Source organism: Cheilinus undulatus, linkage group 15 (genome assembly GCF_018320785.1).
Source record: "Cheilinus undulatus linkage group 15, ASM1832078v1, whole genome shotgun sequence".
Lineage (NCBI taxonomy): Eukaryota > Metazoa > Chordata > Actinopteri > Labriformes > Labridae > Cheilinus > Cheilinus undulatus.
In genome coordinates, this window is record NC_054879.1 from 22,226,815 (window position 1) to 22,250,674 (window position 23,860).

General features: G+C 39.6%; 1 protein-coding gene across 2 annotated transcripts in view; it reads right to left on the minus strand.

Moving 5' to 3' along the window:
- Positions 1-678: 678 nt before the first annotated feature.
- LOC121522881 (norrin cystine knot growth factor NDP) overlaps positions 679-23,860 on the minus strand; it is a 46,081-nt gene continuing 22,899 nt past the window's right edge. The window contains exons 2-4 of one of the 2 annotated variants that reach the window (XM_041807558.1): positions 21,622-21,675; positions 11,374-11,860; positions 679-1,691 (exon numbers count right to left, since the gene is read on the minus strand). In XM_041807558.1, coding sequence (XP_041663492.1) covers positions 1,467-1,691; positions 11,374-11,574 — 426 coding nt within the window. In that variant the 5' untranslated portion in view covers positions 11,575-11,860; positions 21,622-21,675 and the 3' untranslated portion in view covers positions 679-1,466. Of the gene's footprint in view, positions 1,692-11,373; positions 12,037-21,621; positions 21,676-23,860 lie in introns of those variants that run through there. The other variant, XM_041807557.1, reaches the window with a different exon arrangement.

A 23,860-nucleotide genomic window follows, 5' to 3' on the forward strand; every position in this document is an offset into this window, starting at 1 on the left:
GTAATTTGAAATTCCTTTTAGAAACCACAGATGCCATGTCCTGATGACTAATGAGGAGGAGGACCATCAATCTTGTTTTCCTGGCCTGCATCCCTGATGGTATGGAGTTGCGTTAGTGCCCATGGCGTGGGCAACTTGCACATCTGGAAAGGGACTATCAATGCTGAAAAGCAGAGAAGGATTTTAGAGCAACATATAGTCCCATCCTGACACCATCTCTTTCAGGGAAGGCATCACGACAGTATGGCTTCACAAAATAAGAGTCCAGGTCCTGAACTAGCCCGCCTGCCATCAAATTCAAATGAGCTAGTATTTTTCATGAAATGGTAAAATGTCTCATTTTCAACTTCTGATGTTTAACTGAAATGTGTTTTTGGGACTAGAGCCCTGTCTAAAAGTGTGCACTAGAGCTGCATCAATCAGAAACCAGGATACTAGTATTTTTCATGTATGCAGGGATATGACTAACTGTGTGCATTTAAACACTGAATCCTGAATATGATCTAAACCAGAATGAGGTTCATAACCAGGATACTTGAGTCAAACTTGAACTAGATGAAGGAGGCTCAGAAAGTAGAAACTAAACTAGAAAGAACCATAAATCCGTAAACTGGGATTGATTGTTCATCTTTTAATGGAGATTTATGACCGGCACACACAGTTATATTCTGTATTTATGCAACTGGAAGGTAAGGTGAATGTTTGCAGGATTTACAGACGAATGCAGAGTCACAGAACATTTTAACAAAAGAGTCAAAACATGGAACATGCCATCAGAAGCGTCAGAATAAAGAGGACATCACAACAGTTTAAGAGATAACACTGAACATGAACACAGATTGTCTCTACGTTCTGTCAGCCCTCCTTCCATCCTTCGTTTACTGCGCCTGTCACGTCTCATCATGTCAAGCCTTCCCGTCAGCCTCGTTCCCATTTTACAGGCCTGATCAGCCTGATCGGTCTCTGCAGGGAGCGTGTAAAACGTTATTGGGTGGGTAAATGCGTCACAGGTGCTTCTCGGCAGGTCCTCCACATGAGTCGTCCTCGCCAAGCTCGCAGAGCCTCGTCGCTGCGTTTTAATGAGCCGTGTCGATTCGTTGTAGGATGCTCTGCGGGTGTTTTTATGGAGCTGCAGGCAGAAAGTGCACAGATACTCGTAACAATCTGCGGTTTGAGAGCATGTGTGTTCTAAATTACAGGGGCCTGTAATGAGGGGGGCCCCTGGGAGCAGCAGTTTGTGGTGTCTGGTGTGGAGAAAACGCCTCATACTGACATGAAGCACAAAACAGCGAGGGGATCGTGTTCAGCGTGAGGGAAGAACAAGCTCCAAAGAGTCTCTCCATGAAAACAACCAGCCTGTCAGGTTTCTGATTCGATATTTAAACCTCTGGAAAGTGTTACAGCTCGGCTCGAGGCCAACGGGATCCTAAAGTCTCAGGGTGTGGGAGGAGCTTGCTGCGTCCCGCTCAGCTGCACTCCTCACAGTTACAGGCCAGGATGTATCTGTACGTGGCGGTGATGCGTGTCCCGCCAGCACAGCGCAGCCTCACGGCCTTCAGCTTAGAGGTGTGCGGCCGGCAGCAGGAGCAGGTGCTCTTAAAGGGCTGTTTGAGCACTGAGCTGAAGGAGATGAGCGGGTCAGAGCGCGTGGTGTGGCTGCAGTGACCCTCGCAGCGAGCCAGCAGAACCATCTGAAACGGAGATGGAAGAAAGCAGGAATTTAGAGTCTTTAAATTAGCAGGAAGCTTTGGTTTAAAAGTCACAGTCATAAAGATAGTTTACGCTCAAGTTTAAAACATGCAGTTGTTTTGATTGCATATGAGCAAAATGCATGAATATATCTGAATGACTTCATGTGAATTATTTGTGGTTGAAAGAATAGTTTGAAAGAAATTCCTTAAATAGAGCCTGTCTGACAAAGTGAAGTAGAAGTAACACATTATAGTAAAAAGCAACACATCATGGCACCAACTCAAGAAATTCAAGAACAGATGAGAAACAGTCATTGACATCTGTCACTCTGGAAAGGGTTAAAAAGACATTTCTAAGGCTTTGACCCCAGCCAACCACAGTGAGAGCCATTATCCACAAATGGAGAAAACTTGGAAGAGTGGTGAACCTTCCCAGAAGTTGCCGGCCCACCAGAATGACAGGTAGTAGGGTTGCTATGAGCCCCTGGACGTGCTGTGGATATCCCAAAGGCCCAGTAACCATCCAAAGGCCAAAAGAGCTGTTGTCAAACGTCAACGACCTTGGCTGTCGACATGTGTCGAGGTTACCATTGCCGGGTTACAGCATGCCAGACCCCATAGTGAATCCTTACTGCCCTACATGCCTAAAATTCTGCACAGGATTGTGCATAAACGTCATCACCAACAAACACAACTAGCAGCTATGTAATAACAAATATTCAGCTGGAGGTCCACAGGTAGGCCTATTGCCTGCCTGTTTGTTTCCTTTCTAGTAGTCAGGGAAGGCACATCCACTACTGTTGTGGTTCTGCTCTCACTGTGGGAGTATCTGCAGTTGTACAACCAAAATATCAAACAAGACTGAAATCCATACTGCAGCAGCTGGTGTGGCTGTGGTCACCATTGCATCCTCTTGTACACTGCATGACAAACAATGCACTATCAGGCTGAAAGTTGCCCCGACTTCCAAGTGGGTTGTGCAACTTAAAAAAGAATCATCTGAAAATTGCACAGTGCATTCACTTCTTTAATTTGTTTACCAATATATGCTTCGTAAACATGTTTTAAATGAAAATGTGTTTAAATCTGCCTGATGAACATTGTAATAAATTTAAAAACACAAATAATAACACAACAAAAACATAATAGTAGATACAGAGGAAATACATGTTTGGTGTTTAGAATAAACCTGTTGGTGTCCTTGCCTCACCTGCACAAACTCTCTTACATACTTTGCCTGTGAAAGTTGTACTTACAGCAAAGGTATTTCTCATGTGCAAAAACTAAATCAACAAATATATAAATGACACACAAAGGAGCTGTAGTTGTGCAGGTTTGTGCATGATTAAGGTCCAGTACTGACACATACTCGTTATTAAAGTGAGCTGAGCTGTGTCTCAGGGTACAATAAAGCGTTGTGTTTGAGTCTGCTTGTGCTCAGATTGTCTGCAGCTTCGGCCTTGCAGCTGCAGAGACAGAGATATCAATGAGATATCAATGAGACCTACAAGTGTAGGAGTCCCTCTTTCTCTGTTTGCACTCCCAGAGCTACACACCGATCGAACTTTATCCACTTTACTTTTCTCTTACAGAGTTCTACAGGTTTAGAGGCCATGAGAGAAAGATAATTTAAAAGGAGGACTGAAGCTTAACTGTTAGTAGAAGGAAAATCTATTGTTAGAATCTACATTAAAACATGTCTGAACTCAACGAAGCACTGAGCTGCAGCAGCTCTGTATTTTCTACCTGTCAGGAGCTCTTATTGTGAAGGGAACAGCCCTCAGTCAGCTCTCTAACAGACACAGGCTAAGCTGTGGCCTGATTAGTGAGTGAGTGTCGTCCGGCTGGCGTTCCCTCGTGTGTCGCCACATTCCCGTCGCTCCCTAAACAGACTCCTGTGTCATGTCCTGCTGTCAGCTGCTGCGTGTCGCCACCCGTGTTCCCACTTTGACACAGACGCAGACACTCGCTGGATTGTTGTCGCCACTTTAAGACCGTTTGTCTTTGTCCCAGCGGAGGATCAGGCTGTCCAACAGTGACAATTCCTCCTGTGTGATGCCTTCTGTGTCCACACTTCACTGCTCCTCTTATTCACGACCACAGAGATTAGAAAGACGACAGAAGATGGAGACACGTTGACGTTTATTTATAAAGACGGTGATGAGAAAATCACTGCTGGTGTCTTTGCAGCAGCGTTGATAATTCCACTAGCCTTTATTTTACTCCTCTGATTGTGTAAATGCTGCTTTTAATGCTTTATTTCATGTTTTTATTGGGACTGATGCTTTGTGGACAAGAGCACGCTCTGCAAGGCCTTTGTAACCTGACACGCCAGATGGATGTGTTTCACACATCCATCTGGGAAAGTTTCAATAGGAAACGTTTGAGAAAAGGCAGAGGCATTGAAAAAAAACTATACGACTATACTATATATGACTATATATGAGTATGATTGGGTGAACGTTCTGTCTGTCAATCTCTATGGGCCGATCAGAGCAACAAAACATGTGATGTAGCAGCTATCAAGCTGCGTGTGCGCAGCTACCGACGAACAACGTGAAACATGGCGACTACAGACATGTAAGTACTTGACTTTTGTCGTTTTTGAAAAGAAAACAACTCAGTGCTGTTCTTTGTTTTTCTTTTAACGAAGAAATGTCGTCAAGTTCTGATAAAACTGGCGCTTTAGCTGCATCCACGCTAATCTCTTCCTCCATAACTGCACCAGCTCTTGCTGCTGCTTGTTTAGGTCACGACTCTGCTGCGCCTGAAAGTACTGCCCCTAGTTGCTGATTGGTCCTGTCACTTTCTAACCAGGCCCAAACGGTTCAGATGGGATTTGGAAGATGGATTTGCCAGTGAAAAAACAAGGAAACAGGCGGGTCCATCTGCCCTGCAAGGTTAAGGCCTTTGCAGACCTGGCATCATCGCCTCTCTGCATCATGCTGTTCTCATTATAAACTGCTCAATAATAATATCCCAAAAAATAGAACCATCATAATGCCTATAAGCTAGTTCATTCAGTCACTGATTTCACACCTGACATGAATCATAATCAAATCACATGACCACACATTCTCCTTATTCAGCGGTCTATTAAAGCTGCCCTACAGTAGCCTGATCTGCTCTGAATCAGGGATGCACTGTCACTTTCAACCAGCCTCTATCCCAGCATCCACGTGTAGGCTCTGACTGCTGCAATCAGTATAAACTAATCCCGTTCATACACATTCACATATCACTGACCCAGCAGAGGGAGCATACTGGGGTTACGTGTCATCCTTGAGAACTTCTGGGGTCCTGCAAAACTAGGGGCTCATGGAGGTCAGCAAAATACTGGTCCACTATAAAGGAAATCTGCAATAACTATATTTTATTTTTACTCTTATCAAAGCGACAAAAAAAACATTTTTATTTATTTATGCATAAGGACAAATGTAGCCTCTTTCATGACCAAAACTGCCTTTTTTTAGAATTACCTTTTATTGGTAATATTAACAGTGTGGATGGACACACTGATCTAAACCTTTAGGAAAGGAATGTCAGACTTCAAAGCTAAGCTATAATGTGCAAAAGTATAATGATGCCAAAAGATAAAGAAGAAGAAACAAAGACAACTTTTATTGAAAAGAATTGGATAAATGTAAAAAGACAGAAAGGGGCAAAGAGTGTCAGAATAGGTTAAAGTGGCAGAAAAAAAGGGAAAAAAAAGAGGAAAAATGGGGAAAAAATAGGAAAAGTGGCAAGAAAATGTGTTAAAAGTAGCAAAAATGAAACTTCTGCGTCAAAACTGGCAAAATAGTGTAAAAAATTGGTTAACTGTGGAAAAAAGAAGTGGCAAAAATTTGTTAAACATAGCAATAATGTGTTAACAGTGATAGTGGGGGAAAAAGCAGTAAAAATGGGTTAAAAGTGGAGAAAAAATGATTGGCCAAAATAATGTTTGAAAAGCAGAAAAAAATGCTAGAGTTAAAAAAGGTGACAAAAATGATAAAAACTGGTGAGCAGTGGCAAAAAGAAGCAGCAACTCAGGCAGAGAATTGGCAAAAAGTTGGTTAAAGATTGCAATAACAAGTTGCTAAAAAGGGGTAAAAAGCAGCAAAATGGGTTAATGGTAGCACAAAGAAGTGGCAAAAATGAACAGGGAAAGGAGTGAAATAGGTAGTTAGTGGCATGAATAAATATTTTCAACATCAGGATCAAATTATAGTTTGACACACCTATCTCTAAAATGAAGAAACTGTTAGCCAAGATTTTAGCACCAGTGCTACTGATCCAACACACCCTCATTGATATCAATAAATCACAACTGGGGAGGGCCCATTCTCTGGGTTTATCAGGGGCCTAGTGACATGGAATAGGGATATAACTATCAGGAACTAGTTTACAGTGTTCTCACAAAAAAGGTAGACAGTGGTTTTGTAGTGAACTGGTTTTATCCTTAAAAAAAAAACTCTAACCACCAGTATTCCCCTCAAACAAACCTTTTAGTTCTACAGACAACCAGAGAAGCACATTGACCGGTCCCATGCTGGACGGATTCAGTCTACAGAGTCCCAGAGAACGGTTGACCAGTCATGTTCAGGACCGTTTCGGTCTAAGAGACCCAGAGAAATGTTGACCTGTCCCGCTTAGGACAGATTCAGTCTACAGAGACCCAAAAACACGTTGACCGGTCCCGTTCAGGACTGATTCAGTCTGAAGTGAGCTGAACAGCAGACTCTGTCAGATGTCCTTAACAGTAAGAATGAAAACCACTGTCCCAATCACACTTAAGCACATTGGCCTCATTTGGATTTTTTTTTTTTTTTTTGTAAACCAAAAGAAAGACAAACCAACAACTAAAACGCCCAAAAGCATCATCAACATTTGGACAAATTATTCAACCAGAAGAGAACCACTAAACTGCTCTAAACAGGCCCGCTCCTGCCTAGACTACGCATCGCGTGTAGGGCCTCATCACCGTGGGGGGGCCTCACTTTGAGTGATTTTTTCTTCGCTCTCTCTCTGAACCTCAGTTCTGTGTTTGCATGATAAATCCAGCTAATGCATGTACAACCTTGACCAAACATAACCTTTACCTGGCTGTCACACATTAGTAAATTAACCCTAATGATATCTTTTTTGGAGATCAGTGCCATTCGTAATCAATGAAGTGTGTACAGTGTCCGCTCGCTCTCCCTCACTCCTATTTGCAGCACAGAAACTCTCATTGTGTCTGCCACCTGTTATTCTGCAGCCTCTCTTGTCAAGCATTAACTTCTACATTTAGCAACTTCTTTCTTTTAACTTCTATACATCTAACTTCTTCGTTTAGTTAAAGCAAAACAGTTGAGCTGCTGTGTGTGAGTGAAGAGGAGGGGTGCAGGGGTGTGTTTGAGGGGGGGTCGGGCAGCAAGAGCCTCTGGTTTATGCTAGTTTAATTTTAAGCCCCCAATAAAACAGATAGCTAATAAATGGGATTAATGTTATGATAAAAATAATTAACCCACAGTGATTACCTTAAAAGGGACAGATGGAAATCAAAAGAAGAAAAATTATCACTAAATTGCTCAAAACCATTGACAATAATTTGACAACTATCTTAAAAAAAGGGAGAGATAAACCTGTGTCTAACCTGCACAAAAACCCTTTAAATGTTGACATTTAAAAAAAAAAGAAAAGAAAAAGAAAATTCAGTCAAAATTGCACAAAAACCCTCAATCACTACATTAAGACAGCATTTTTAACATAAAAGAAATAGGAAAATGTCTTGATTGCTCAAAAACATAAGCAATATAATTGACAATATTATCTACCAAAAAGAAGGAGAGAAACCTCTAACTTAGACCAAACCAATATCAGGACAGAACTTTTGACTAAAAGAGAGAAATCCACAAAAAAATGTGAAAAAAGGTTAAAAAAGGTTAAAGGAAGAAAACTGTCAAAACTGCACAAAAATCCCTTGGCCCCCTTTGGACATCATTTCCACTGAAAAAGAGAAAAAATGTCTAAATTACTCAAAACAACATCAACATTTGGCCAAAAGAAAGACCTCTATCCAAATTACACTGAAAAACTGACCCAAGATTTCAACCAAAAAGAACCAGAGAAACCATTTCATTGCAGAAAATTATTTTGTAAATATAGACAACAATTTAAAAGAAGAGAAGGAAGCCGGTGTCTAGATTTTGCAAAACATCAGCCCCGTTTAGACAGTATATAAGCCCAATAGAAACAGAGAAACCACACATTAATAGAACTTAACTATAGCCAACATGAAGGCAGCATTTTGAACTTACAGACAGAAAACCATTGTTCAAGTTGCATAAAACATTTGGATATTTTCAACCAAAAGAGAGAGAGACACCACATTTAAATTGCTCAAAAACAACGGCAACATCTGGACAATACTCTAAACCAACAGACAGAGAAACACTCTTAATTGCACAAAAACATTGGCAGCGTTTAGATACATAGGTCAACTGTAACTGTTTCCATTGCCATATTTAATCCTTGCTTCACCAACTTTTTGAAATGTTGCCAACTAGTTTGTACAATTCAGAAAATTAGCAGGAATTTGCCTACAATTTCTGCTGATAGAAACAATAAATATGTGAATACTGTGTATCTATGACTTTTATTCTTGTTGCTGCAGTATCACACAGTTATCAGTGTCATTAGAGTTCCTATTATAACTAGAAAAGCACTCAGAGAACGCAGACCTCCGCCATCAGCCCTATCTCCCAATTGTGAAGAATCCTTTAAAAACATTCCTGGATCCAGACGATGATCCGGATCACTCCCAAAATCTAATTTGCCGATTACTCCCTCCCCAGTGAGGTGGAGACATGGTGAAGCAAAGCATTGGCTTCGCTACGTGTGGGCTGTCATGGCGGAAGCACCCATGGTCTCACTGGACGACTGAAAGTCATGGCAGAGCGTGAATATTCCTCTATTCCTCCCAGCATTGTCAGTATTCTAGCCACAATTCGCCATCTTTCTGTCTGTTACGCTCCGACTTGTCTCCTTGACTGGCTGTGCGTCTTTCAAACTCTATAAACTCCAAAATTTTGAATAGAAACACACCAAAAACATGCTGCTGGGATTAAAGTTACTCATGTCCGCCATCTCCTGGTGTAAAGTGGTAACAGCACAGACCTCCGCCATTAGTCCTATCTCCCAATAGAACAGAATCCTTTAAAAACATTCCTGGATCCAGATGGTGATCTGGATCAGTCCCAAAATCTAATCAGTTCTTCTTTATACCATTTCTGACATTTCCTGAAATTTTCATTAAAATCCGTCCACAACTTTTTGAGTTATGTTGCTAACAAACTAACAAACTAACAAACACACCTGATCACATAACCTCCTTGGTGGAGGTAATAAAAATAAAATAGATAAAATAAAAATCCTCCATTTAGACCAAACATTTCACATTATCTTGAGGTCACTCAGCGTATTACTCAGTAGTTATTGTAAATGTTCAAAGAGCATGAGGCCTGCTCTCTGCATCAGTATGTTGACACTGATTTAAAAAATAAACACTATCATCTCACTCTTTATTACATTTGAAAATTATGGATGTATACAATGTATATGTATATTTCCCAGCCCTGCTGCAGCTTGTCTGACTTTGGAGCGAGCAGGGAGGTGTCCACTCTGGCCAAATCTGCGCCCCACCTGAGGAGCGGCAAAGGTCTCCATCCAGCACGATAAAACACTTGCTCACTCAAAAACAAACCATGCGTGACTCGCCTAAATGACGGAGAGATGGAGATAAAGTGACGTGAGGAAAAAGGAGACACAGGATTGGCTGAGAGACAAGGAGTTCAGAGAAAAAGTCTGGGAGATGAATGAGAGCTCAGTCAGAGTCGAAGGTTTTTAGTTTAAAGTTTTCTTTAGTCTCTGAGGTTAAGAATCGTTCCCCTCATGTTTGTAACAGTTTAGTCCATCTATCAGTTAAAATGTCTCTGTTGCCTTCAATGACTCAGGGCCAGAAAACGAGTGGGAAACCACAATGAGGCAGATTAACTTACACTGTGTATTTCTATGTGCACTAACAATGGAAAAAATAATGTTTTTAAGTTAAAAAGGCATCCAAATCTAGCATCATGTGATCCAAGTTTTTTGGTAAAATGAGCTGTTTACACAAAATGAAAACTGCACCATGAAAAACAAAGCAGAGAAGGAGAAATGTCTGACATTTCATAAAGATGAAGCACAATTCACATTAGGAATGGTGGTTTTGTACCATGCTTGAGCATGACCACACCCCCTCTCCGTTCCTTTCAGTAACATTGCTCTGCACCCCAGCACACTTACATGAACACAATCTGATAGAGTGAGTGGAGGTAGCTGGTTTGAAAATCCACAAAGAAGAAGACAATCTTGCCACTTGTGCAATTTAGACTATTTTTTTCTCTGTGTCATTTAAATTGCTGTCCAAATGTTGATAATGATTTGGTGCAATTAAGACTGGTGCTTCTCTCTCTTTTGGTTAAAATTGCTACCCAAATGCTGCTGTTTTTTGCAGTTTAGACTGTGGTCTTTACCTGTCATTAAAATTGCTGTCCTAATGTTGCTAATAAAGAAGCCTTGGGAAATTTAGGCTCTCTCACTTTTGGTTAAATTGCTGTCCAAATGGGTTGTAAAATTTAGACCGTTGTTCCTCTCTCGGTAAAACTGCTGTCTGAATGTTGTAAGTGATTTTTTTGCAGTTTAGAGAGTGGTTTATCCTTGTGACATTGTTTTTTCTCTCTTTTGATAAAAAATACTGCTCACATGCACACAGGTTTTTTGGTCAGTTTTGATAGTGGCTTCCCTTTGTTGGTCAAAAAAATAAAACAAAATAAAAATTAAACATTTTTACATATTTTTTTTACAGATTAGACTTTGGTTTCATTCTCTTTTACTGTTCAAATGTACCAAATGTTTTTTGTAAGATTTGGACAATGTTTTTTCTTTTGGTTAAATTCTGTCTTAACATTGTTTTCAGTGCACTTTAGGTAGTTATTTCTCCTTCCCCTTTTAGTTAAATACCATCCAGATGTCCAGAATTTCTTAAATATATGTGGTTGAACATTTCCAAGGATCTGGTTGCGGTTTCTCTTAAGCAGGTCCTGGAGGGTCCTGTTGTCTGACGAGAGAAGATTCAGCTGGACCCTGACACCAATAATATCCTGGATAGTTACCCTACCTGATCTTCTCCTTTTCATTAGTTTAGTGGGTACTCCATAAAAGGCAGTCAAAGCTAGAATCATTAATATCAAACATATCTTTATATTTACTTTTCAGGGAGGCTTCACCACGATAGATAGGAGTTGAATAATCCCATTAGCATATGGTTGAATGTTCCTGCTAAATACCTGTGCAAAGTCCTAGTTACTCACATTTATGATTCTGATCTGGTCTGCCTCTGATGGAATACCCATCATAGCAAAAGAGAATGAGCAGACAAGACCAGCTTGTGGAATTGCTATAGTATCAACACAAATCTCATGAAGCCATATCACAGTTTTCCTATTCTTCTTTTTTAAACTGTCCTTATTTTTGAGGTCTTCCACGTTTTAAAATCAGTTTAGATTTGGAAACATCTCATACTTGGAGAACTTAACCCATCCACTGTTTACAATGTCGACAGTGGTTTCAAATTACCTGTACCCATTTCCTTCCCCAATTGTGTGTCAGTATTTCCTACCTTAGAGTTGCATTTATAGATGGGGTGTGTGATCGTCTCTACAAAGTGATGCCTCATGCAGCGCTCTGGGTCCGAGTCCCCCAGGTGAGGGTGGGCATTATCGCTCGCCTTGTTGCTACTCGCAAGCTGAACCATACCCAGCAGGGGGCAGCACACAAGGACCAGCAGCAGGCCAGAGGGTGGGGCGACAGAGAGCGACATGATGGGGATGACCCTGAGGCTGAGCTGGATCAGGAAAGTCCCAAACTTCACCTGGTCTCTGTTCCTTTATTTTAATGTTTCCTCTGTCCTTCAGCTCCGTTTGTCCGCTCCTTTATTTATTTATCTGTTGTTTGTCTCTGCCCCTTTATCAACTTATTTATTTTTCTTTGATTCGTCTCTGCTCCTTTATTTATTTTTATCGTGTATTTCTTGGCCAAGCTCAGTGAGTTGTCGAGAGGCTGGTTGTAGGTGGGTTTCTTCGTCGGGTCGCTCCATCCCCCGCAGTCTGGAGAAAAAGACAAACAGGAAGGCATGAGTGGGAAAATGAAGTGATAACCACAAGAAAAGAAACAATATTGTGCGTGTGGGTGGTGAGTTTTGTCTATTAGTCATTTTTTCATCCAACACAAAGATCGCACACATCCCCGCAGACACATTCTCACCGCCACTGCTGCCGCCAGTTTTCATGATCGACTGCTCGATGTGTGAGAGTGTGATAGGGCTGGGCGACATGGACTAAAAACATCATAACAGGTTTAAGCTGCATGCAGACACATGATGTATATTCCGTATGTTTTTATGGAAAGAAAAGAAATAAGAAATGAGTCATAGCAATACCAGAAGGAAAAACTTTGCTTTGATTATATTAAAATAGTGCCACAGCAACAAAAAGAGGTCCTAGACCAGCTATTCCCAAATGGCGGCCCGTGGGCCACTTCCGGCCCGCCATCAGGTGTCATCTGACCCGCGAGACGTTTGGGAAAAAAAAGATGGAAATTTGAAAAAAGATATTAATTTTCAATTTTTACCCTCTTAGGTGTTTAATATACAAATTTTCACAAATTTATCATGATCTTTCTGTAATTATAGCAAGAAGGTTCGTAATACTATGCAATAAGTAAGTTAAATATGGTATGTTGAACTCTCTTTAGAGCAGGGAGGAACATTGTAAACAGACGCATGGCATGAGTACAGCAGCGCAACTGCTTCACCTCAGCGCTGCAAAAATGCTGTCCAAAAAGCGGCTGATACAGACTGCATGATTATTAAGACTGGAGGAGATGGATTTATTTTATCTGATTTTTTTTTTTTTTTTATGTTTTTTATTTCAGTGTGAGCCTGATTTAATCCCTCATTATAAAGAATCTGTAATGCCAAACTAATATCAAGTAATTTTACTTACATACGATTTAATTTTATGTCAACAAGACGTGCAACTATGGTCTTGATCATTTACATTTAAACAGGACAGTATTTATAAATCTTTTGCCATATTTGACTTCAGGTCGCATTACAGGTAAAAAATTACTCTCATAATGATAGAACAAATACTTTATCACTGAAAATGTATTCCTAACCTGGACACAGGCTATCCTATGAAATGAGAGGTCAGCATTTTTGGTCTTGGTGCAGCGCTCAAAGACATAATTATGCACAGAGATGATGCGCGCAGGGATGTCGGGGGGTTCAGAGGGAACAGACATGCAGAAGAATGACTGTTGTGGCTCAGACATGTACTGTTCTTATAATTCAAGTTTTCACTCAGTAGATGAGAGTTTATATGTAACTCTTTGAGCAGTAATAGCGCAGCAGTTAGGGAAACATCTCCGCAGGATCCTTCTATCTCTCTCTTTCTGGACTCTGCACCGATCCTAGGTAGGGTGAAATAATCTTGGGGTCAGATCAGATATTGTGGACAACAGGTTGTCGTTTTAAACCTATACACAGTCATGTTGAATGAATATTTATAATGAATATTCCAGTCTTGTAAATTTAGCATCAGTGGGTCTTAAAATGTTAAAAATGTGAAAAAAAGTGCCACGTGATAGAAGGACAGCATATTTATGCCTAACCTGTTAAGATTACTTGCAAATAAATCCTCTGTCTAAAGTAGGTAATTTACCCATACATGTATATGTAAAAAAAAAAAAAAAAATCCATGTCAAGCCCTCGGCTTTCTGTCCTTGAAATATTTTGGACCCTGGGAAAAAATAATTGGGGAACCCTGTCCTAGACAAACAATGGAGGGTGTTTTAAACACTCTGATATAGCACAAAGTTATTTTGCAAATCTGCCAAGTAGAAGAAAAAAGAAGAGACAATCATGGCAACCACTCTGGTTGATCCGTTAATTCTTCATGCAGACAATAGAGTCCATCCTGCTTCTATGGATCATTTTATTATTTCACAAACACCAACAACGACCCTCTTCCTAATTTCACATCTACTCTGCAGCTCAGCTCAGTTTTGTGCAATTTAGAAGGCAATTTCTCTCTCTTTCAAAAAAAATGAGTTGTGTGGTTTATCTGTCTTTTGGTTTAGAAAACTGTCCAAATGCAGACAATTTTTGTCAATTCTGTCAATATTTCACAGTTTTTTTTAAGGTTGTTTTCTTTTCAGTGTACTTTAGGTTTAATGTGTTTCACTCTTATTGGTTTTTGCAATGACAGGAGACGTTCATCATTCCCTTTACAGCTCTACTCACCACTGTGCCAATAATTGAGCATGGTTGCATTCACATTCACATTTACAATGTACCATGCCCAAATTAATCAAGAAATATTAATGTGCTTTACTATTTTTTCAGTTTTTTTGTAAATCAGTACATTTGAAAATTCATGGATAACAATAATAATTATATTTTAGCATTAAAAGTATCATTTTGGTTAAATAGCTTCTACATATTGGTGTATTAACCATTGCAGAAACATAAAAAATGATTTTGGTAATTACTAAAACTGTTAATGTAGGGCAGCTGTGGCATAAACCTTACTTTGGTTAGGGTTAGGGTGGTCTAATAAATTTATTAAGCACTGTACTTGGATCAGGTTTCTGGTCCCCAATCTGGAACCAGCCCCAATCTTCAGGGATGTTGTTTAATCTAAACAGAGAGAGACTACAGTCTAAATTGCACAAATATGATGGCATCATTTTAGAGAAGTGCATTTATATGTGTAGAGAACTGGCAGAAGCAAATTTCCCTCATTATTTACCAGTTCAGCCAAAGTTTCCAAATACTGACATCTTTTTACAATTTGGATAAAAAGTGTGCTCCTTTTCCAAATGCTGCAAACTTATTAATATATTTTTTATTAAACAAAAAAACCTCCTTCATGTTAATTCTTCCCACTTTCTCAAATGTTGCCAGCATATTTATACATACATTATATTGCCAAAAGTATTCACTCACCCATCCAAATAATTGAAATCGGGTGTTCCATGGCCACAGGTGTATAAAATCAAGCACCTAGGTATGCAGACTGTTTCTACAAACATTTTTGAAAGACTGGATCGCTTTCAGGAGCTCAGTGAATTCCAGTGTGGTACTGTGATAGGAAGCCACCTGGGCAACAAGACCAGTTGTGAAGTTTCCTCGCTCCTAAATATTCCACAGTCAACTGTCAGTGGAATTATAACAAAGTGGAAGCGATTGGGAATGACAGCAACTCAGCCATGAAGTGGTAGGCCACGTAAAATGATGGAGCGGGGTCAGCGTATGCTGAGGTGCATAGTGCGCAGAGGTCGCCAACTTTCTTCAGGGTCAATCACTACAGACCTCCTAACTTCATATGGCCTTCAGATTAGCTCAAGAATAGTGAATAGAGAGCCTCATGGATTAGGTTTCCATGGCCAAGCAGCTGCATCCAAGCCATACATCACCAAGTGCAATGCAAAGAGTCAGATGCAGTGGTAAAAGTAGGCTGCCACTGGACTCTAGAGCAGTGGAGACGTGTTCTCTGGAGTGACGAATCACGCTTTTCCATCTGGCAATCTGATGGATAAAACTGGGTTTGACAGCTGCCAGGAGCACTGTTCTTGTCTGACTGCATTGTGCCAAGTGTAAAGCTTGGTGGAGGGGGAATTATGGTGTGGGGTCGTTTTTCAGGAGCTGGGCTTGGCCCCTTAGTTCCAGTGAAAGGAACTCTGAATACTTCAGCATACCAAGAGATTTTGGACAATTTCATGCTCCCAACTTTGTGGGAACAGTTTGGGGATGGCCCCTTCCTGTTCCAACATGACTGTGCACCAGTTGGAAGCAAGGTCCATAAAGTCATGGATGAGAGAGTTTGGTGTTCATGAACTTGACTGGCCTGCACAGAGTCCTGACCTCAACCCGATAGAACACCTTTGGGATGAATTAGAGCAGAGACTGAGAGCCAGGCCCAACATCAGTGTGTGACCTTACAAATGCGCTTCTGGAAGACTGGTAAAAAAAATTCCCATAAACACACTCCTAAACCTTGTGGAAAGCCTTCCCAGAAGAGTTGAAGCTGTTATAGCTGCAAAGGGTGAACCAACATCATATTAAACCCTATGGATTAAGAATGGGATGTCACTTTAGCTCATATGTGAGTCAAAGCAGATGAGTGAATACTTTTGGCAATATAGTGTATTTGCACTGTATCAACAAAAAAACATTGCTCCTTGTCAGTTGTGCACATTGTTGTCTGCATGTTGGTAAAATTTAGACCAAAACCCTGACTTCCTAACCTGACACGCCAGATCGATGTGTTTGACACATCCATCTGGGAAACCTTCAATACTAAGCATTTGGGAAAGGCAGAGGCTTTGAAAAAAACTCGGAGTGTGATTTGATGAATGTTCTGTCTGTCACATCTTTACAGGCCAATCAGAGCAACAAAACACATGACGTCGCCGCTATAGAGGTGCACAGCTACCGAGGAATAATGCCAATCATGGCGACTATACACATGTCAGTACGTGACTTTTGTCGTTTTTGAAAAGAAAACAACTCACCACTGTTCTTTGTTCTTCTTTTAACGAAAAATTGTTGTCAAGGTCTGATAAAACTTATGCTTTAGCAGCATCCACGCTAAGCTCTTCCACCATATTTGTACCCCCCTTGCTGCTGCTTGTTTACGTCACAACTCTGCCGTGCCTGAAAGTACTGCCCCTTGTTGCTGATTGGTCCTGTCACTTTCTAATCGGGCCCAAACGGTTCAGATAGGAGCTTTGCAAGATGGATTCGCCAGTGAAAAACAAGGAAATAGGTGTATCCATCTGCATTGCAAGGTTACAAATCGTCCCAAATTGTGCAATCTAGATGAAAACATGACGCTATTTTAATACAACATACCAGTAAATGCTATGGATACAGACCACATTGTTTCATGATGAATATACCTTAAAAAGTCTGAGTGTTTCCCAGCCCTAGAGAGTGTATTTCTCCAGACCAGGCTGCATACATTTTCTCGTTGATCCCTCAGTCGCCCCTCCACACTCTCACACACACAAACACACACTCTTCAACACACTCTCTACCACACACCCCCATGGCGGTGCTTTTATTACAGAGCAGAAACTTAAGCCGTGCACAAACAGCCTGCAGCCGAGCCCAAACGACTTTTTCATTAAAACAAATCGCTCTCCCAACAACACGAGTCTGAACCCTCTGCCCGTCCCGCTGCTCTGGCTCTCCTGTTTTTATGTTGTTTTTTCTGTTTCCAGCTCTGTGGTTTTATCGTCCTCCTTGTAATGAGCTGCGTGTTAGCAGAGCAAGGAGCGGCTCCGCTAACAGCCAATGTGTTGTGAATTAAAGCGAGGTGTGTTTATATGAAGGGTCGAGGAGCGGGAAAGGAGGTTCAAGGTTCAAGACTTATTTTATATTGTTATTAATGTTAGTCTTTAGAGATTTATTCACATACGCTTATTCACTCTGTAAATGTCAGTTTCTGTAAAGCACTTTCTTTAAAAACATGATTGGCTTAAACATTGCATGAATGAATCTGGGATTTTTATCCTGATGAGTCAGTTTAAAAAGTAAAAGATGTGCTGACAATCTTATGTATTTGCAGGAAAGAATGAATTAGCAGAACTTTGTGCTGACTTGTTAGAAATTGAATCAATATGCAGAGGTTTTTCTCAGGAACTCTGACTCACTGATTTGTTTGCAGCACTTCTTATTATGAATTCATTCAGAAGTTTGTATATAGAGCAGAGATTTTTTTTTCTTTACATATTTGCAATACCTGGATGGGCCACCCATGCAGGGATATTCTCTGAGCTTCTTTAAATTTACAGATGGTTACCATCTGCACATGACGAAGAGACTCCCTCTAGTACCTTCCTATAAGGAACCTATTGAAATTCAGTGTCTAAGCCATACATGCTGTTGTTTCAGCATTTTTCTGCAGCTTCTTGCAGACGTTTCATAGCTTCCTGTGACCAAACAGAAGCCTGGAGGGCAAAAAAATTGCACAGCATTACCTGCTGTATGGAGCTGCAGCACCAGACATTTTATTCTCCATTGATTCAAAGCGATGCATGTTATAATCCTGGCTGAGGAGGTGGTATAGGTGCAGCATATTCATGTCATGGCAGTTGCTTGTGTTTTCGTTTGCTGCCATGTTTGGAAAGTAGGCAACAATAGGTCGATGCCTCCTGTCTGCTCACTCTAATTGGCCATTAGAGGCCTTTTATTTAAGGCAGCCTGATCTGAAACCATTAAAACATCAGACGTTTGATATTTATGTGTCCAGATCAGGCAGGCCTTGACTCAGCCAGGAGCAGCTAAATACACAGAGAAAAATGATTCTGAGTGAAAGTACATTTTACTGAAATAAATCTGTGATATTAACAATACAAATTCAAGTTGATTGCTTTACAAAAATGTCTAGTTATAAATCAACTTTCATTCGTTCGAAACACAAGAAATTTCATCTTTTTTTCTTAACGAGAATAATTCATGTAATACAAACTAATCATATTAAATTCATCAACACAACAAGATTTTTCTTGTTATCTTTTCTCATCTACTCAGTTTTTCAAAACACTACAGTCTCCCTGCCCTTTCTGGTGCATTGTGGGTACTTTTTACAGGAACATGGCAATACTAGTTTGAACAAGTCTGCACTGAGAGCCATTGGAGGACCTGCTGTTAAGTTACATTCATGGACAAAGTTTTACAAGGTAAGAGTTACATTTTGTTGCTAATTATTGTTAAGCTAACATGATTAACTAGATTGTTTACTGTTATTTGAAGACAGTAGTATGTTTAGAGCCCTGGTAACCAGCTAAATTGCTGCATTCACAAGCTACCTATGAGGTGACTTCAAATTAGCCAAACTGTATGAACATAACCACTGCTGGTGGCCAGCGTTGGCCCATGGATTTGTATTTTTGATGAATTAATATGCTGTATGCCATTTTCAGCAGAAACAGTCCTCTTGCAGGGCCTTCACACTTGAAGTTATGAGAAAGGGGTGTAAGCAGTATGGTCTCCTCCAGGGCTGAGGAATACAGCTCATTAACTAAAGTATGATTTCATCAAAGTTTCTGTTATGAAACTTTGCTGACCATGTGAAATCAAATTTTGACCAGACGTGAGACGTGCCACTTTTAGAGAAATACAGATGAAATTTGTGACAATAGATGGGCACAGAACAAGTTTTATAAATAAAAATTAGAGGCTACAGCCGCAAACAGACCTACTGTTCAAAGCAGAGAGAAGAGGTAAGAGAAAACATCAGAAAATTCCAATCATGAATTTTTTTTGCAATTTATAAAGTAATCAGAAGTCAGAAAGACAGCAGCTGTAGACTGTAAGGTGGTAAACTTTTCTGTTTATCCCATTTGATTTATGAGTTATTTACAGTAAACATCTAAGGACAAAACGTGACAGTAATGCAGTTTAAATATTTTTACAACGTGAACATTATGCAGACATTGCAGGTGGTGGATTAGTTTTATATTGAAGTAGCCCTTTTTCTTGATTTTTATTAGACACTTTAATCAAAAATTATATTAAAGGTCACATATTTTACTGTTTTAAGACAAGTTTATACTGGTCTCAGAGGTCCCTAAAACATGCCTGTGAAGTCTGTTGCTGAAAAAACACTCTAGTATTGGATGTTCGCATGTCTAAAACCCCCTCTGTTTTCAGCCCTGCGCAGAATGAGCCGTTTCTATGTCTGTGGCTTTAAATGTTACTGATTAGGAGAGGAGGGTGGAACTTTCTTCCAAGTTGGGAGGGACAACCAAACCTGGGGGTGGGGCTAACTTCCCCCATGACATTGTGAGGGGAAAATCTGAGAACGGCTTCTTTCAACACACATTTTCTGAAAGGTGGGGGGTGGGGGGCATATTTTTGTTAGAAAAGCCTTAAAAAGTGATTTTTGCATAATATGAGCCCTTTAAAGTTCAGAGGAACACAGGAAATAAATGGCCTGCGTTAGAATCAGAGAAGTTGTGTAAAATTAAGGACTGTAATCATATCTTAATGGCATGCTTATAACATGAGAATATTGATAGTGATCCCTTGTACAGTCTAAAAAATATTTCTGCTCTTTACTTAATAAAATCAATGAAAAAAAAATACACTCAAAAATATTTAGTAGATTTCAAAGCCTTTGAATTGAGTAAAACAAATCATCAAAAATGATTAAATCTAACTTATAGTTTCAATTATTTCTACATAAAGTGAATGTACTCAAAATATTTTGTAAACCACACAGGAAAAATAAAGAGGAACCACAAGAAAATAGGTACACACTGCTAAAAATTTCTTGAAACTGATCACACCAAAGTTTTTTAGGTGGTAGAAATCAAATTTTTAAGTAATTATTACTTGTAGGTTTATGTTGGGTACTTTTCATAAAGCTATGTGTTTTACATTAACTGCAATTATCCCTTTTTTCTATCACATACTTTAATCTTGAACATCACTGCCTCCCAATGTAGTCTGACTTATGTGGCTTCTAACCACAATTAGTGTAAAGTGCACTTTGAACAATTAAGTTCACTTCCATCATTTTTAGTTTACATTCACTGTATTTTGTACCTGCCCCCTACAGGCAGAACTTATCTCCCTGAGTTAGTGTAATCACTCATGGTGTAAATGTGACTGATGGCATTCTGGGACAAAAAAAAATAATTACAATGACTGAGGTGCTGTTTACCTAAAACTAAAAATGTGTTCAACAACTCAGAAAAATACAGCTGAAATAGCTATTTTGGATTTTTAGGTAAAAACAGTCTTTTTTTTTTTTTTAACAACCTCCAGCTGGTCGGTCTACAGTGTGCTTAGCTGTTGCTTCTGTAACTGCTGTGTGTGTAAAAATATTATATTCTTTAAAAGTACTTTGCAGTCTTGTTGTCGTGCTCAGTCTGGTCAGACTGAGAGTAGCTGTTCTTGCAGAAACTGCACTGTTTGAATCAGAACCATTGGAGAACTACATCACTCACTCACTTCCTCCCCACTAACTCAATTTTTTTGAGTAGAATAGTCAAGTCACTATTAATATTGAGTAGAACTGTCTAACATTTTTGTTCTTAAAACTGAGAACTTTTCATAGTGTATACTCAAATATATAATTGAAACACAAAAATTATTAAAGATATTTAAATAGTTTAATCTGTAGGTCAAGTCATCATTTCTTTTAATTAAATTACCTTCTTCAAAATATGTAGATTTCACTCAAAGATGCATGTTTGAGTGTAACTCGAGAACATTGATCATTTTAACCCAAATACTCAGAGTAGAGTCAGGCAGGAGCTGACTCCCATTTGAGAGCCAGTTTACTTTCTTACATTTTTGTTTTAATGTCTGCAGTCAGATTGTCAGGGGTCATTTGGCTTCCAAGCATCTCTTTATTTGGTCCCAGCTTGACTTTTTAAGGACTTCTTTGGAGGGCTTAAAATCAGGGCCGATGCTGATGTTTTTTCACTGTTGATTGATTTTTGTGATTGTCTACTTTTACATCTAGTTCAGGGACTAAAATTAATTCTTACTATTGAAGAACAGTTTAATTCTATTCTTCATCACTTCAGAGGAGACTGTTTCAACTATAGAAATCAATAATACTACTTTTTATTTAAACTCAACTTACAATGAAAGATAGTTTTTTGACAATAACTGCTTCTAGCTTTGTTAGCCTGAAATAAATCACTATTGAGTTTCTCAAATCAACCTCAGCATTAAGCTGTTTGTCTGAATCTTTTGCTAACAGCCTCTAATAAAGTGGTCTTTGTTATTTTAACACCGTGATCAATAGCTGACTCTGTGCGTTAGATGTTTTAGAGCTCTTACTGAGGGGATCATGTCAGCAGCTGATGACTCCAGTGAGCTGTCTTCTCTTCTTAGCTGTTTAAACAGAAAGAAGAGTGATTAAGTTTTCAAACCAACTGATGTGCTGTTAAAGTTGCAGGGAGATTGTAAACGGAGGTGAATGTGTATTGTTGTTTCCAAGAGCCTTATCATCATGTTTAACGTACTATTGCACTGGATTGAGACATCTTAACCCAGACATCTGACTGAACCTGCACAACCTTTAAGCGTGAGTAGGCAACGAGAGAATGTTTAGTGTCCCCCTATTTTCCAGCAAATTGCAGCCACATCCAAGAAGGTCTCATTACTGTTGTCATGTTTCAGTACTCTCACAACAGTATGCAGTTTAGATCTGCTTATTTTCCACGTTTGACACACAAGCATTCACAGAGCTACCATTGGCTAATGCACTGGTGTATCATTAACTATAAATGGCCAAAACTGTTTGTAATAGCAGTATATAGATGGCACATTAAAAGGAGACAAAACTAAGCCAATATAAAACTTCTGTCCAAATATTGTCCAATAAAATTTCATAAGAGTATAAATGTGATGATCCTTGAAAAAATGATGACTGATTATTCAAGTTTTCCAGCTTACTGCCTGATACTCTTCTGAAGAGAAAATGTGTTTTTGTAAAGCATCCTTTTATGGATAATTTTATGTGAAATACCCTTGACTTATTTTCTCAAACAAGCTAACTACTAAGGTATTTTCATCTTGAGCAGCACACAATTACAATCTGAAGCACTCTCATGCACTTTATCCAAAGCCCAATCACTTGTCATACCTTGAAAACACATCAACACTTTTCAAGGATTTCAAGCACCTGTTCTAAGCCTGACAACATTTAGCTCCTCTCTGGCTCCATTCAATTAGAGAACTTTCTCTAATGATCAACTCAGGTCTCCAAAAGAAATCAGAGTAAATAAATCCTCCTCTATCCAGTCAAATTTCCCCCCTGGCCTCTATTTTCATCTCTGTATGTCTCTGCACTGATTTCCAAATCAAAACTGAAATCTCAGAGTAACAAGCTCCCTTTAAAGCTCCCAAACCCCCCAGCCCAATCCAGCCCCGGTGTTTTTCTTTCTGAGGAGAATCATTTAACCTTAACATTCCTCCAGAGAGAAACACAAGTATCATTTGGCCTCTTTAAATAAATACTCCCTGAGATGTTTTGTAGGCCCGTCGAGCATTAGCTGCAGGGTTTACATAGCAGACGATGCAGAGTTCTCAGAGCTGCAGGCGGTCTAATACAGCCAGAGACCACCATCAGCTCCAGTCCTGCCAGCCATACCTGGACCAGGTTTTAAATGACTGGTATCTCCATGTCTGCAGCTAAGATCAGAATCAGCCTCACTAATGAATGCATGCTGGGTATTACACTTAAATCAAGGGATGCAGGGTTATTTGAAAGGCTAATATACAGGAAAAAAACATGCATGAAGAGAGGATGAAGTTGAACAAGTCCTAGTGAGGTTAAAGCTGCAGAAATTCAAACAAATTCACCCTTGTTTGTTTTAATTGAGGTGTGCATGGCTGGTCAAAGCTGTGTGCAGATACTGAACTAAAATCTGATGTCATACACCAACTCATGCCCCAGATTCCTCTTGCATCATGTAAACGTTTCCTCCAAGTTCTTAGTATTTACAGCTCATGCAGCAGAGTGTACATGGCAGCTTCATTAAACTCCAAGCAACTAAAAACAACCTGTATCCTTTAATGGAGTAAAACTAATCAGCCCCAGGTTTCAGTGAAGTACACCATGCACAGTTTTAATTTGGAGTATGTGAGCTCATTAAAATCCAAAATAATTGAAAGAACATTTTGTGAATGGACCCGCTATAAAACGAGCCAAATTAAACAGCCAATACTGCAAGGATTTTCTTAAAGTTCAATCAATCCAAGACTTTTTCCAACTACTCGCGGTACCCTGATATCATTGTTTAAAGATGCAGCAAGCAGCAAACTCTAGAAGAAATAACTCTGAAACCCCTTTCTGCTCTTCACTTGCTGTCAAGACAAAACAAGGATTAACTTTTTCTAAAAGTGCAGTAATTTACAGCTAAAGCTCTACAGTTTTTCCAGCAGTTGGTGGAGAACCGAGACAAAGGAAATCTGACAAATTGTGAACAAACAGCTGAGCTGGTACATGTTGTTGGATGGTTAAACACGCAAATGACTGATATTAAATGGTCAAATAAATAGCCAAGGATAGATC